Source organism: Phyllostomus hastatus, unplaced genomic scaffold, assembly GCF_019186645.2.
Source record: "Phyllostomus hastatus isolate PE091 unplaced genomic scaffold, TTU_PhHast_1.1 phas_contig_34, whole genome shotgun sequence".
NCBI lineage: Eukaryota > Metazoa > Chordata > Mammalia > Chiroptera > Phyllostomidae > Phyllostomus > Phyllostomus hastatus.
Window position 1 is genome coordinate 14,015,783 of NW_025333857.1, and position 12,530 is coordinate 14,028,312.

Genomic DNA, 12,530 nt, shown 5'->3' on the forward strand with positions numbered 1-12,530 from the left:
ACCCCAATCACCTGTTCCCCTCAGCTCATACTCATACTTTCTGAAAGGCCACACATACAGATTTTGGAGATTAAAAAAAAGAAACAAAAAATGATAAATGTGATCAGGAAAGAACAAAACTTAGACAAATATTACCATTCCACCCCTATTAGAATGGCTAAAATACAAAATATGAGTACCGCTCCTCAAAGACGGTGAAGAGCAGCCCAACCTCTCAGACTCTGCAGGTGGGACTGTGAAAGGGTATAGCCATTCTAGAGAGCAGTTTTGCAGTTTCTTGCCAAGTTAAAAACACAGCCCATGATCCAGCAATCACACTCAAGAGCATGACATGATGGGTATACACTGGTATTTAAAAAATTGTAGTATAGTATATTTGTGGCACTTGAAATGCTGTCAAGTTATAGCTGTGTCACAGTAATGGGCAGTGTGCTAAGCAGTAGTGCAAAGTGATAGTGCACCATACACAGTCTCTGCCATAACTATGCATCTCCGCTGCTGCAGTGTGAACGCAACCACAGACAACACGTAAATGAATGAGCACTGCTGTGTTCCAATAAAACTTTATTGATGAACACTAAAATTTGAATTGTATATAACTTTCACATGCTACAAAACATTATTCTCCTTTAAAAAATTTGACAATATAAAAACCATTCTTAGCTTGTAGACCACACAAAAACAGGGAGCAGGCAAGACTTGCTAACCTCATGGCACCTATTCTGAGGGTGGGAAGAATATCAAGAAAATGAGTGAACAGATAAAATAACTCTGTGTTAAAAGAAAATTAAATAGTAAAATGGCCAGGGATTGTGTATCTGAAGGAACATGTAAGATGAACCTGAATGGTGAGGAGCCAGTCATGAGAAAAACTGAGTACAGAGTATTCTAGAAAGAGAGAATAGAAGGGTAGGCTGGAGGCAGGCACAAGCTTAGTGAATTAAAGGAACCGAACAGGGATGGCATCGCTGTTAAGAATTTAACTCTAATTAGTTGACTACAGTAGAATTTAGACTAATTTTATACACTGGTTTTGTGGTCCCTTGCTGATTTATATGACCACACAAAGAATAATGAATTTCAAAAAAAAAGAGAGAGAGAAGGAAAAAATGTATTTATTTTGCCAAATTGTTCTAGGAAAAGACAGTATCTCCTATATGATCCAAGTATTCAGAACAGATACAATTGGACCACACAAGGTATTTCCTTAAATGCTCGCCCTTGAGTTATGCTGCTTCACTTTACATTTGCTTACAGTGCAAACGTTTTGCTCACTGGATGATTGATTGAAGGCCATTCATAGCAGTTTTATGTAAAAAGTAATTTCTTTATAAAACTTAAAAGATTAAATCCTCAGTTTACATTTTTTCTTTTTATATTCAGACTGATTTGTGTGTGCCAAGCTTGTTCTGATTTCTTCTAACGCACTGGAAGAAAAATCATTTTTAAGTTTGCATTGGTTTGTGGCAATATTTGCATTCCACAATCAAATCCTACAGTATTTCCTTTTAAATGGCTATCACTTAATTAGTTTCCCTTGTTCAGTAATTAATTAGTTTCAGAGAATTCTTATTTTGCTATTGAACCTGAATACTGATAGTTGGAGCAGACACTGTATTGGGATTGCAATGCATGTATTCCAATCACACCGCATAGAAAGTTTCCACATCTGAAGAAAAGTTCTTCATTGTAATATCATCTAATATCTTTCACAATTGTGAAATACACTTCAACTAGTTTCTTTTTTTCATTTATTTTCTCCAGTACTGCTTGTAGTAAATATGAGGCAAAAGGAAGCTGTAAGAGAAACACAGAAAAAAAGATGATCAAAACTCTATATTTTCTTCAGTGCAAAAAATATCCTAAATATCATTAAACCATTAGAACTCAGCTGTCTGCAACTTTGCAACCATTATGGTACCCTACTGGGTCTCTTTTCAACTGATCCTGCTGGTTAGTGTGGGTAATTTTGTCTTTTATAATAAAAATGATAAAAGAGCTGAAGTAAAATGAAAAAAGATAAACGCCTTATTGAACCATTCATGGTTTACTGACCATGTTAATGATGAAATCTGCAATACAAGCAGCTAAGCCATTTATCTTCAATCAGCTGATCAATAGCAGGTTCCAGTCATCCCCAGGGCCCACAGGCCCACAGAAGTAGGACTATATGTGCATCACTCATAAGAGAATGAGAGAGATCTATCAATACCCTTGTCTGTGTTTGAGCTGAATATCTCAAGTTGTAGGGGAGAATTTCAGAGGAAAAAAATGGCAAAAGTATGTTCATTGATTAAGTTGTTATAGAAAGTTTGTTTGGCATATCAAAGTGTAATACACATGTTGCAAACTGCTGAGTTTATGAAATGTAGAGTATATTTTTAAATTTCATAATTTATATAACTTTCCTAGTAAAGTTTTATTGTTCCCTCTGCTTCACTGGGTTGCCTATAGAACTCCAACTCATCCAATCTGAACTGTTCCCCAAGTACCTCCCACAGCCCTATCAACTTCCTGTTGTCCTTCTTCCCAGCTATCTAGTCTCACATAACAGGTTTGTAATAATTAATATGTTCATTAAGTCATTTCTTGGAGTTGTCCTTTTGATTAGCCAGGAAAAGAAAATTTTTGTTATCAATGAGAATGCCTCTCATGCCCATACCACTTCCCTACAGAGAAGTAGCAGCAAGTCCTTTTTTGTGCTAGGATGACAGCCGGCTGTATCACTGTATGACCGAAGACGCCTCTGTATGAGTTGCTTAGCTGTGCTCAGCTCCACCATGCTCAGCTAAGGTGATTACAATTGGCTAAACCAACCAGAATGATGTTTTTCCAACTTTGAACTGGAGTAAAAAAGAAAAGACAGGCCAGCAGCAGTGAAAACAGTCCAGACAGGCTCATGCGCACACACAAAACAGATTATTAAGCCCATGGAGGAGGAACAGAGACCAAAGCTGGCCCATAGAATTGCATCAGATCCTAACTTGCTAGTTTAACCTCCTTCTTATCTTTATAATAAATCGCCTTATCCTTAAGGAATTCTGAGTCTATGTCTGGACAGGCTGTATGCTTAGTCTGTATCAGGAGCTTCACATATTTGTCTTACTGGAAACCTACCACAATAGAAAGCACAAGATACCAAAATATCATATATGTTCAGTTCTAAGATACAGTTAAATATAAGAGACACACATTGACTTTTTTAAAAACAGCTTTTTCTGGGATAAAAACTCTACCACTTGAATATACCCACACTTCATACACATCCCAATTTCAGAAATGTACAAATGTGGGGACAGTGCATCTTAGAATCAATGAAAAAAAACACAGATTTGGTAGATTTACAATCGAAACTGTACCTAAAATATGATGTGTTAGAAAGTGCTTTAAAAATTCACATGGTGTGTTTGCCATATTTTTTAAAAAATAAAAATGTTTTTAAAACAATAAGAAGACCTGAACTTTCTAGTACTTTGGAGTCCAGATTAAGTTAATAGTCAATTAAACTACCTCCCTGTGATCAGGAGGGGCTAAGCCTCCTTAGAACTCCCTCAGACATAGAGAGGACACAACCATTCTTCTAGGGGGAGGATTTTGGAGGTAAAGTGGCAACCTGATGGGCAGACAGCAAAGATTCCTTCTCATTTACCCTATCAAATATATTTTAAACAACAAACCCAACAATTATGCTGCCTCAGGTTTCATGTTGGGTGGCATGTGCCAAGGACTCTGAAGTCCAGAAAGCCTGCCTGACTCTTCCTTGTACATCAAAAAGGAGAAGCAATACTTCTAATTATGACAGTGTAGCATTACACAAGCTTGAGCTCTTTAGCATAAGAAGAAAAATGAAAAGGTGAAAAGTTGATACTGCGTGAGATTTGTTAGTATGAAAATTCAACAGGGACATCAGAATAATAATTGAGAGTTTTGCTTCTCTACACTGTAGCATTAAGGTGGGTCTTCTAGTCATTCTTGCTGTCCTGTCATAAAAGGTGTTTCCTATCAATGGAGGGCTTCCCCCTGATTTTCAGATTATCAGTGTCTCTTACATGGAAACACCTGCAGATGTTTGTCTTTAGCAACTAGTAAGCCATGGACAATCGCAGATTTATCACTTAAGCTTACAAACTGTGGCTTCATGTGGAGGTGTTTCTGTATGAAGGTAAGATATGATGATGGTTGCAGGTGTTTGAGGGCCGCCTGGGAAACAGAACAAAGCCTAGAGATCACAACTATAAAACGTACAGTTATATACCTCAGAGAGCATCAGCACTGGCTGGAAAGTACTCCTAATGATATAAATTTAGAAATTTTGTGTCAAAAGAAAAACACTGAAATAAGGGTAATTTTTAAAACTACAGGACAAAATTAACATTTTAATTATTTTCATTCTTATTTTTGGTTTGAAAACTATTATTGAAAAGATAGATATTGCTTTAAAATACAAATGACTTCAACCCAGCTTGAGTCAGACTGCAAGTGAAGATATTAAATTTTATGTATTATACCTACTTTTACAAAAATGTGATTTAGTGAGACAGACTTAAAGATGCCAATGTAGTTTGATTATTGTAAAATGAATGGTACAAAATTTAGTGTAGATATTTATACATACACAATGTATATATAAACACATATCAGTTTACATTATGTATTTATATATGTATGTTATACACACATTTAAAGATAGGATACACTCTATTATAATTGAAAGATTAAACTTGTTAAAATAAGAATGATATCAGAAAGAACAATTTATAATTTAAATTTGGCACTGAATTTTGAGTTGTTTCCTAAATGTTATATTTTTGGCACATATGATATATATGCATATATATATATATCAGTTCTGCTGAAAATTGGCACATATGATATATACATATGTATATATCAGTGTTCTGCTGAAAACTGACTCACAGGAAAGGCAATATTTACTATTCTCAAACTTTGGTAAAAGCTATGATTTATTTTCACTTTCATTTTGGTCCCAATTTTCTATAGTGGTAAAATACACATAATATAAAATTTACCTTTTAACACTTAATCACATATGTCTTCCTCCCCCCCAAACATGAAAATAGGCTTGAAATCATTAAATTAAAAAAATCTCAGCAAGACTTTAAATGGAGAATCTTAAACTTTTGTTATTTCAGCTAGGTGTGAGAAGCCTGCATGGGTGACTGGACTGGCAGGTTATAAATGTGAGCCAGGGACACTGAGAGCAAGAGAGTGTGTGATAATGCAGCACAGAAAGCCGGAGAGTAAATATGTTCAGAGCTGAAATGAGAAACTTTCAGTTAACCTTCAGGCAGGAAGTTACTTTATTTTTTACTTTTTATTTTTTTACAAAAGCCAGGGAGATTTACAAAATCCTTTTCCCTGCCATACTGCAATACATTCCATAGAAGGTAAGCATATTTTGCAGAGAGGACACTGGGGAAAGAGCCATTTTAAATTTCAGCATTTGCAAGATCTGAAGCAACTAAAAGCAACAGGGATATTTAAAGCTAAAATACCAGAAGTCTATATTCTAAATTCTCAACATAAGGTAGAAAGACAGAATTTTCTTATATTGTCCTTGTACAGGAAAATTTATTGGGACCACGTGGACTACAAAGGACTGAATTAAGTTCAGAAAAGGATTAGCAAATAACAGAGAATAAGGCAACAATAAAACCACAATCAAGATATTTTCTAGCCATTCCTGGCTGAGGTTTTTTACACAAATCCTAGTGAAGAACCATGTTGTGGTTATAAATGTATATTATTTGTTTTAAACAGGTATGCATACTTTATACTCATAATTCTGTTACTTATTTAATAATTTTCAAAATTTATATATTTTAACTATTTGTTTATTGTCTTCCACCCCCAGACATGTAAGCTCTTTGAGGACAGTGATTTTGTCTCTCTTGTTCACTGCTGTGCACCCCAACCTGACAATACCTGACGCACAGGATGCATTCAATAAATTGTTTAATGGATTCCATATAATCAGCTTTATCTCTACTAATTCTTTCCATAGCCTTGATATATTCCCAAGTACAAAGTACACAGTATTATTCATAAATAACTGACTCCTTATTTGGATATATTAGGAGATAGTATCAATTATAGTGAAATACAGAAACATCTGTTCATATGTCAACTGAAATTAAGTATCTCATTTATATTTAGTTATGGCCAGTAAAAAGAAATTCAAGTGAAAATGCACTTAAGGCAATCTTTTCTAATGCTGGGGACATATTATATGTAATATAAGATCTTTATTGAAGTTATGTAAAAATTTTTTTTCAGTTACAGTTTGTAGTCAACATTATTTTGTATTGGTTTCAGGTGTAAGCATAGTGGCCAGATAATTATATACTGCACAGAGTGGCCCCCTGATATTTCCAGTGCCCACCCGGCACCATACAATATTGCTGACCACACTCCCTGTGCTTTACTTTACATCCTCACGACTATATAGTAACCAATCAGTACTTCTAATCCCTTCACATTTTTCACCTAGCCCCAAAACACTTCCGTTCTGGCATCCTTCAGTCTCTTCTCTGTATAAGTCTGTTTCTATTTTGTTTGTTAGTTTATTTTGTTCAGTCGATTTCACATGTAAGTGAGATCACATGGTATTTGTCTTTCTCTGACTTGTTTCACCTAACATAATACCCTCTAGGTCCATCCATACTGTCTCAAATGGTAAGATGTCATTCTTTTTTAAAGGCCAAGTAGTATTCCATTGTGTAAATGTACCAGAGGTTTTTATCTGGTACAGATGGGCACCTGGGCTGCTTCCATAGCTTGGTGATTGTAAATAACACTGCAATAAACATGGGGTGCATATATTCTTTTGAATTAGTGTTTTGGGTTTCTTCAGATATATTCCCAGAAGTGGAAACTCTGGATCATAAGGCAGTTCCATTTTTAATTTTTTGAGGAACCTCCACAATGTTTTCCACAGTGGCTGCACCAGTCTACATTACCACCAACAGCACACAAGTGTTCCTATCTCTCCACATCCTCGCTGACACTTGTTGTTTGTTGTTTTATTGATAATGACCATTCTGACAGGTGTGAAGTGATAACTCAATGTAGTTTTAATTTGCATTTCTCTGATGATTAGTGATGTTGAGCATCTTTTCATATGTCCATTGGCCATCTGTATGTCTTTGGAAAACTATCTATTTAGGTCCTCTGCCCACTTTTTAACTGGCTTGTTTGTTTGTCCTGGTGCTGTCTGCGTTCTTTATACATTTTGGGAATTAACTCCTTATTGGATGTGTCGTTGGCAAATGCTTTCTCCCATTCAGCAGGCTGTCCTTTTGCTCTGTCGATGGTTTCCTCTGCTGTGAGAACCGCTCTGGTTTGATGTTGTCCCCCCTTGTTTTCTTGCTCATTTGGTTCCCTCGCCTGGGGAAACCCATCAGAAAAACACTGCTAAGAGAAACATCAGAGATTTTACTGCCCATGTTTTCTTATAGGAGTTTTATGGTTTCCAGTCTTTAATCCATGTTGTGTTCTTGTGTGCAGTGTAAGAAACTGATCTAGTTTCTTTCTTTTTCTGCAATTATGTGTCCAATTTCCAATACCATTTACTGAACACATTGTCTTTATGCCGTTGTATGTTCTTGCCTTCTTTGTCAAATATTAATTGACCATAAAGGCACGGTTTATTTCTGTACTCAATACTCTGTTCCATTGATTTATGTGTCTATTTATGTGTCTATTCATGCCAGTATCATGATGTTTTAATTACTATATCCTTGTAGTATTTTTTAAAGATTTGTATTTATTTATTTTTAGAGAGGGAAAGGAAGGGGGGGGGAGAGAGAGAGAGAGAGAGAGAGAGAGAGATCAATGTGCGGTTGCTGGGGGCCATGGCCTGCAACCTAGGCATGTGCCCTGACTGGGAATCGAACCTGTGATGCCTGGTTCGCAGCCTGCGCTCAATCCACTGAGCTATGCCAGTATTTTTTTTATATCAAGTAATGTGATACCTCAAACTTTCTTCTTTCTCAATATTGCTGTCACTATTCAGGGTCTTTTGTGTTTCCATTCAAATTTTTGGATTATTTGTTCTAGTTCTGTAGGAAACACCGTTGGTATTTTGATAGAAATTATGTAAATCTATAGGTTGCTTTGGACATTTTAACAGTGTTAATTATTCCTATGCATGAGCATGATATATGTTTCCATTTATTTGTATCTTCTTCAATGTCTTATAATTTTCTGAGTAAATGTCTTTTACCTCCTTGTTTAAATTTATTCCTATGTACTTTATCTTATTTTTGGATGCAATTTAAGTGGCATTTTTTCTTAGTTCCCTTTCTGATAGTTCATTATTGGTGTATAAAAATGCAACTGATTTCTGATGATTTATTTTGTATTCTGCTACTTTACTGAATTCATTTACCAGTTCTTGCAGTGTTTTGTAGAATCTTTAGACTTCTCTATATGTACTACCATGTCATCTGCAAATAATAACAGTTTTATCTCTTTCTTTCCAATTTGAATACCTTTTTATTTCTTCTTCTTGTCTGCTTTCTGTGTCTATGATTTACAGTACTATGTTGAATAAGAGTGGTGAAAGTGAGATCCCTGTCTTGTTCCTGATCTTAAAGGAAACAATTTTAGTTTTTCCCTGTTGAGTATAAAGTTAGCTATGGGTTTGCTATATATGGCCTTTACTATGTTGAGGTATGTTCCTTCTATTCGAACTTTGCTGAGAATTTTTATAATAAGTGAGTTCTGGATTTTTAAATAGATCTTATTTATTTTTAGAGAAAGGAATGGGGGGGCAAAGAGGGAGAGAAACATCAGTATGTCTTTTGCCTCTCACACATCCCCTACTGGGAACCTGGCCTGCAACTCAGGCAAGTGCCCTGACTGGGAATGAAACTGGCAATCCTTTGATTCGCAGGCCAGCGCTCAATTCACTGAGCCATACCAGCCAAGGCTGCGTTCTTGATTTTGTTATACGTGTTTTCTGTATTATTGATATGATGATATGATTTTCATTCCCTCATATTGTTTATATGGTGTATTGCATTAATTGAGTTGCCAATATTGAACCATCCTTGCATCTTGAGAATAAATCTCACTTGATCATGGTATATAATCTTTTTAATGTTTTGCTGAATTCAATTTGCTAATATTTTGTTGAGAGTTTTTGCATCTATGTTCATCAGGGATATTGGCCTATAGTTTTCTTTCTTTGTAGTGTCTTTATCTGGTTTTGAAATCAGGATAATGTTGGCCTTATAAAATGAGCTTGGGAGTCTTCCTCCTCTTGCATTTACTGGAATAGCTTGTGGAGGGTAGGTATTAATTTTTCTTTGAATGTTTGGTCAAATTCAACTCTGAAGCCATCCAGTCCAGGAATTTTGTTTGTAGGATGAATTTACTTTTAAATGTATTCCATTTATTTCTCTTTCAATATGTCTCATATTAAGGAATTAATTTTTGAATGGAGATATGTCACATAACACATCATTCACTATTTTTAAGTATATAATTCATTGGTTTTTAGTATATCCATAATGTTGTGGGACCATCATCACTACCTAATTTCAGAGCCCTGTACCCAGGAGCTGCCATTCTCCATCTCCTGCCTCCTTGGCAACCATAATTTACTTTCCATCTTGATATATTTAACTATTCTGGATATTTCATATGAAGGAAGTCATATCATTTGTAGCCTTTTGAGTATGGTTTCTTTCACTTAGCATAAAATTTACAAAGTTTTGCATGTTATAAAATACATGTATCAGTTCTTCATTTCATTTTATGGCTGAATGATATTCCATGTATGTATATACCACATTTTGTTTATACATTCATCAGTTAATTGACCTCTGATTGTCTTCCACTACTGAGCTATTATAAATAATGCTGCTTTGATCGTTCATGTAGAAGTTTTTACATGTACACATGTTTTAATTTCTCTTGGGTAAATACCTAGGGGGTGAACTGCTAGGTCATGTAATCTCTATCTTTAACTTTCTGAGAAACTGCCAGACTGTTCTCCATAGAAGTGGCACCATTTTACATTCCCATCAGCAAGGTATGAGGTTTCTAATTTCTCCACATCCTTGTCAACATATGTTATTGTCCTTCTTCTTTATTATAGCCATCTTACTAGGTATTAAGTATATATCTCATTTTGGTTTTTGTTTTGCATCTTCCTAATGTTTAATAATGTTAAAAATCCTCTCATATGCTTATTGGCTATTTGTACATCTTCTTGTACATATGTCTATTCAAATCATTTTCTTTTTACCGTTTAGTTGTAAAAGTTTTAAATGTGTTTTTAAATAGTTGAATATTTCACTGAGATAAGACATAAAGAAGACTGGGCTGAGTTAGTGGCAAATCACAAGTCCTTGAATATTGTTAATGAAACATACCTACAAATTTTCTATGACTTCAATTATTAATATCTCCTTTCTACCAAATCTGATCTATCTCTTTTAGTTGTTAATTTATTGTCTTAAAGTTATCGTCTTCTTTCTCAACATGCAGGGTATTAAGCTTAACCATCTCTGGTTTTTGCTTTCTGACCCCTTCATCTGATCTTATTACTACTGTTAATTCAGTCACTATGATGAGGATCACATCTATCTCATCCTTTCTATTTCTATGGCCAGGGCATATCCCAGCCCTCACTGCCCTTTGCCTAGGCTGCTTTCTTGCTTGCAGCCTCTTCTCCCTTCAAACCATCCTACACATTGATCTCATGTATTTTTCTAAAGCACAATTCTGAGTACATCCTTTTCTTACTCAAAAGCTTTTATACTTTTGTCTAGACCCATTTTTCCTGTATCTGGTTTTTCTCCAATTCACTAAAACTAAAAAAAAAAAACAAACCCACAATTAATTTGGGGGGGCAGGTCTTTCCATCCTATCATAATCATTAATTTGCTTTTTCTCCTCTGTCATAAATTGTAAGTTTTAAAAAACATATTAATGTAAAAAGAAATTAATACAAGAAGACATGTTCAAAGAAATTATAAGGCAGCTATGCCATAAAAAATAAAAGTAGATATTAGGAATATTTTCCAGTGTGATTCTTATTACTAGAAATCTGTGGAGATAAAGGGTAAGGTCAGATAAAGATCGAATATATAAAAGTACCAACTGCATTAGAAGTACTTGAAATAACGAGGACATATATTTGTATTCTATATTAAATACAGGTAATTTAATGTTTTAGGCCTTTTAGTTCTCATGCACTTCTGGCTAACAGTTGCAGTAGGTAATACATTATTGTGTAGTCCCATATTGCCACATAGCAGAACAGTATTTTTTATTTTGCAGTTAATATTTTATCAGTATAAATTTTCAACAAATGAATGCAGAGAAAGTTTCTTTAACAGAAAAAAGTTCTGTGGCCTAACTCTTACACGAAAGATAAAACCACAAGACCAGATAAAATCCTATCATCTCAGAATTCTATTACATAAGGCAGCGACTTTCAACCTTTTTCACCTCAAGGCACACATACACTAATCACTAAAATCCTGTAGCACACCCCAAAATATGTTTTTGCCAATCTGACAAAAATATAGGTGTATTTTTTATTAAATTACAAAAAAATTAAAAGAATAGTAATTACCCTTACTGTTCCAAAGCGACTTTAAAGAAAATCAGGTGCCTATAGTTGTTTATAAGGATTTCTGGTACCAAGAATTAACCAATCAACCCTATAATGCAATGTGACCAGTACGATGTGACTCTATTATATGACCTATTTATTTATGGTTCAGCACAGGGCATTCACACCAGAGAGCTATTGTTATCATTTTTTAATTTGACAATCTAAGAGAAAAGAAGTCAGTGCCCCTAACTACATAGGTATTGCAGGTTCTAAGAATTCTCGTGGCACACTGGTTAAGCATTGCTGACATAAAGCACTTGACCCAGAGGGAGGACAGAAAAGGAAAGTTTTTCATAATTTTACCTTCAAAATATTTTAATAATCAAATAACAACACTGAATTATTTAGTATTATTTTAGGGAGTGCACACAATGACCTCACAGCTTATAGGTATTGCAGCGTCAGATACAGAAAGCTATCTGCCATAAATGAAACAACACGTATGAATGGGCATACTTACACTTGGCCCACACAGTGCTATGAGCACAACTGAGACACTAAAAAAACTGGTGGACAAATAAAACCCCTTTCTAAAATTCAGGAAAAATATCAACACTGGAATTGAGAGAGAAGAAAAGTAGGCTAGAAAAAAGGAGATGTTTTCTATTTTATAGATTTTTCCCCCCTTGGGCATCATTAGTATAAAGTGACAGTCAAGTGCAACCTATGAACTTTCTTTTTTTCTCCCTCACAAAATTCAAAGACATCAGCAAAACCACCTATGTCAGTAATAAAAATAAAAAGTCTTTGACTTTTTAAATGTTATCATACTGTCACAGTGGAATAAAATTAGTTTGAAAAATGGTCTGAAGGCACACACTGCAGTTCATTACGTGTAACAGCAACAGCAGCAGTTTCCCAGTGTTCATAAAGGCTG

The 12,530-nt window shown here is 34.9% G+C and overlaps 1 protein-coding gene across 2 annotated transcripts in view; it reads right to left on the minus strand.

Annotated features, from left to right (window-relative positions):
* Nucleotides 1-594: 594 nt before the first annotated feature.
* The window catches only part of CNTLN (centlein), a 294,809-nt gene continuing 282,873 nt past the window's right edge, over nt 595-12,530 (minus strand). For both annotated transcript variants that reach the window (XM_045840845.1, XM_045840844.1), the window contains exon 26: nt 595-1,797. In XM_045840845.1, coding sequence (XP_045696801.1) covers nt 1,696-1,797 — 102 coding nt within the window. In that variant the 3' untranslated portion in view covers nt 595-1,695. The remainder of the gene's footprint in view (nt 1,798-12,530) is intronic.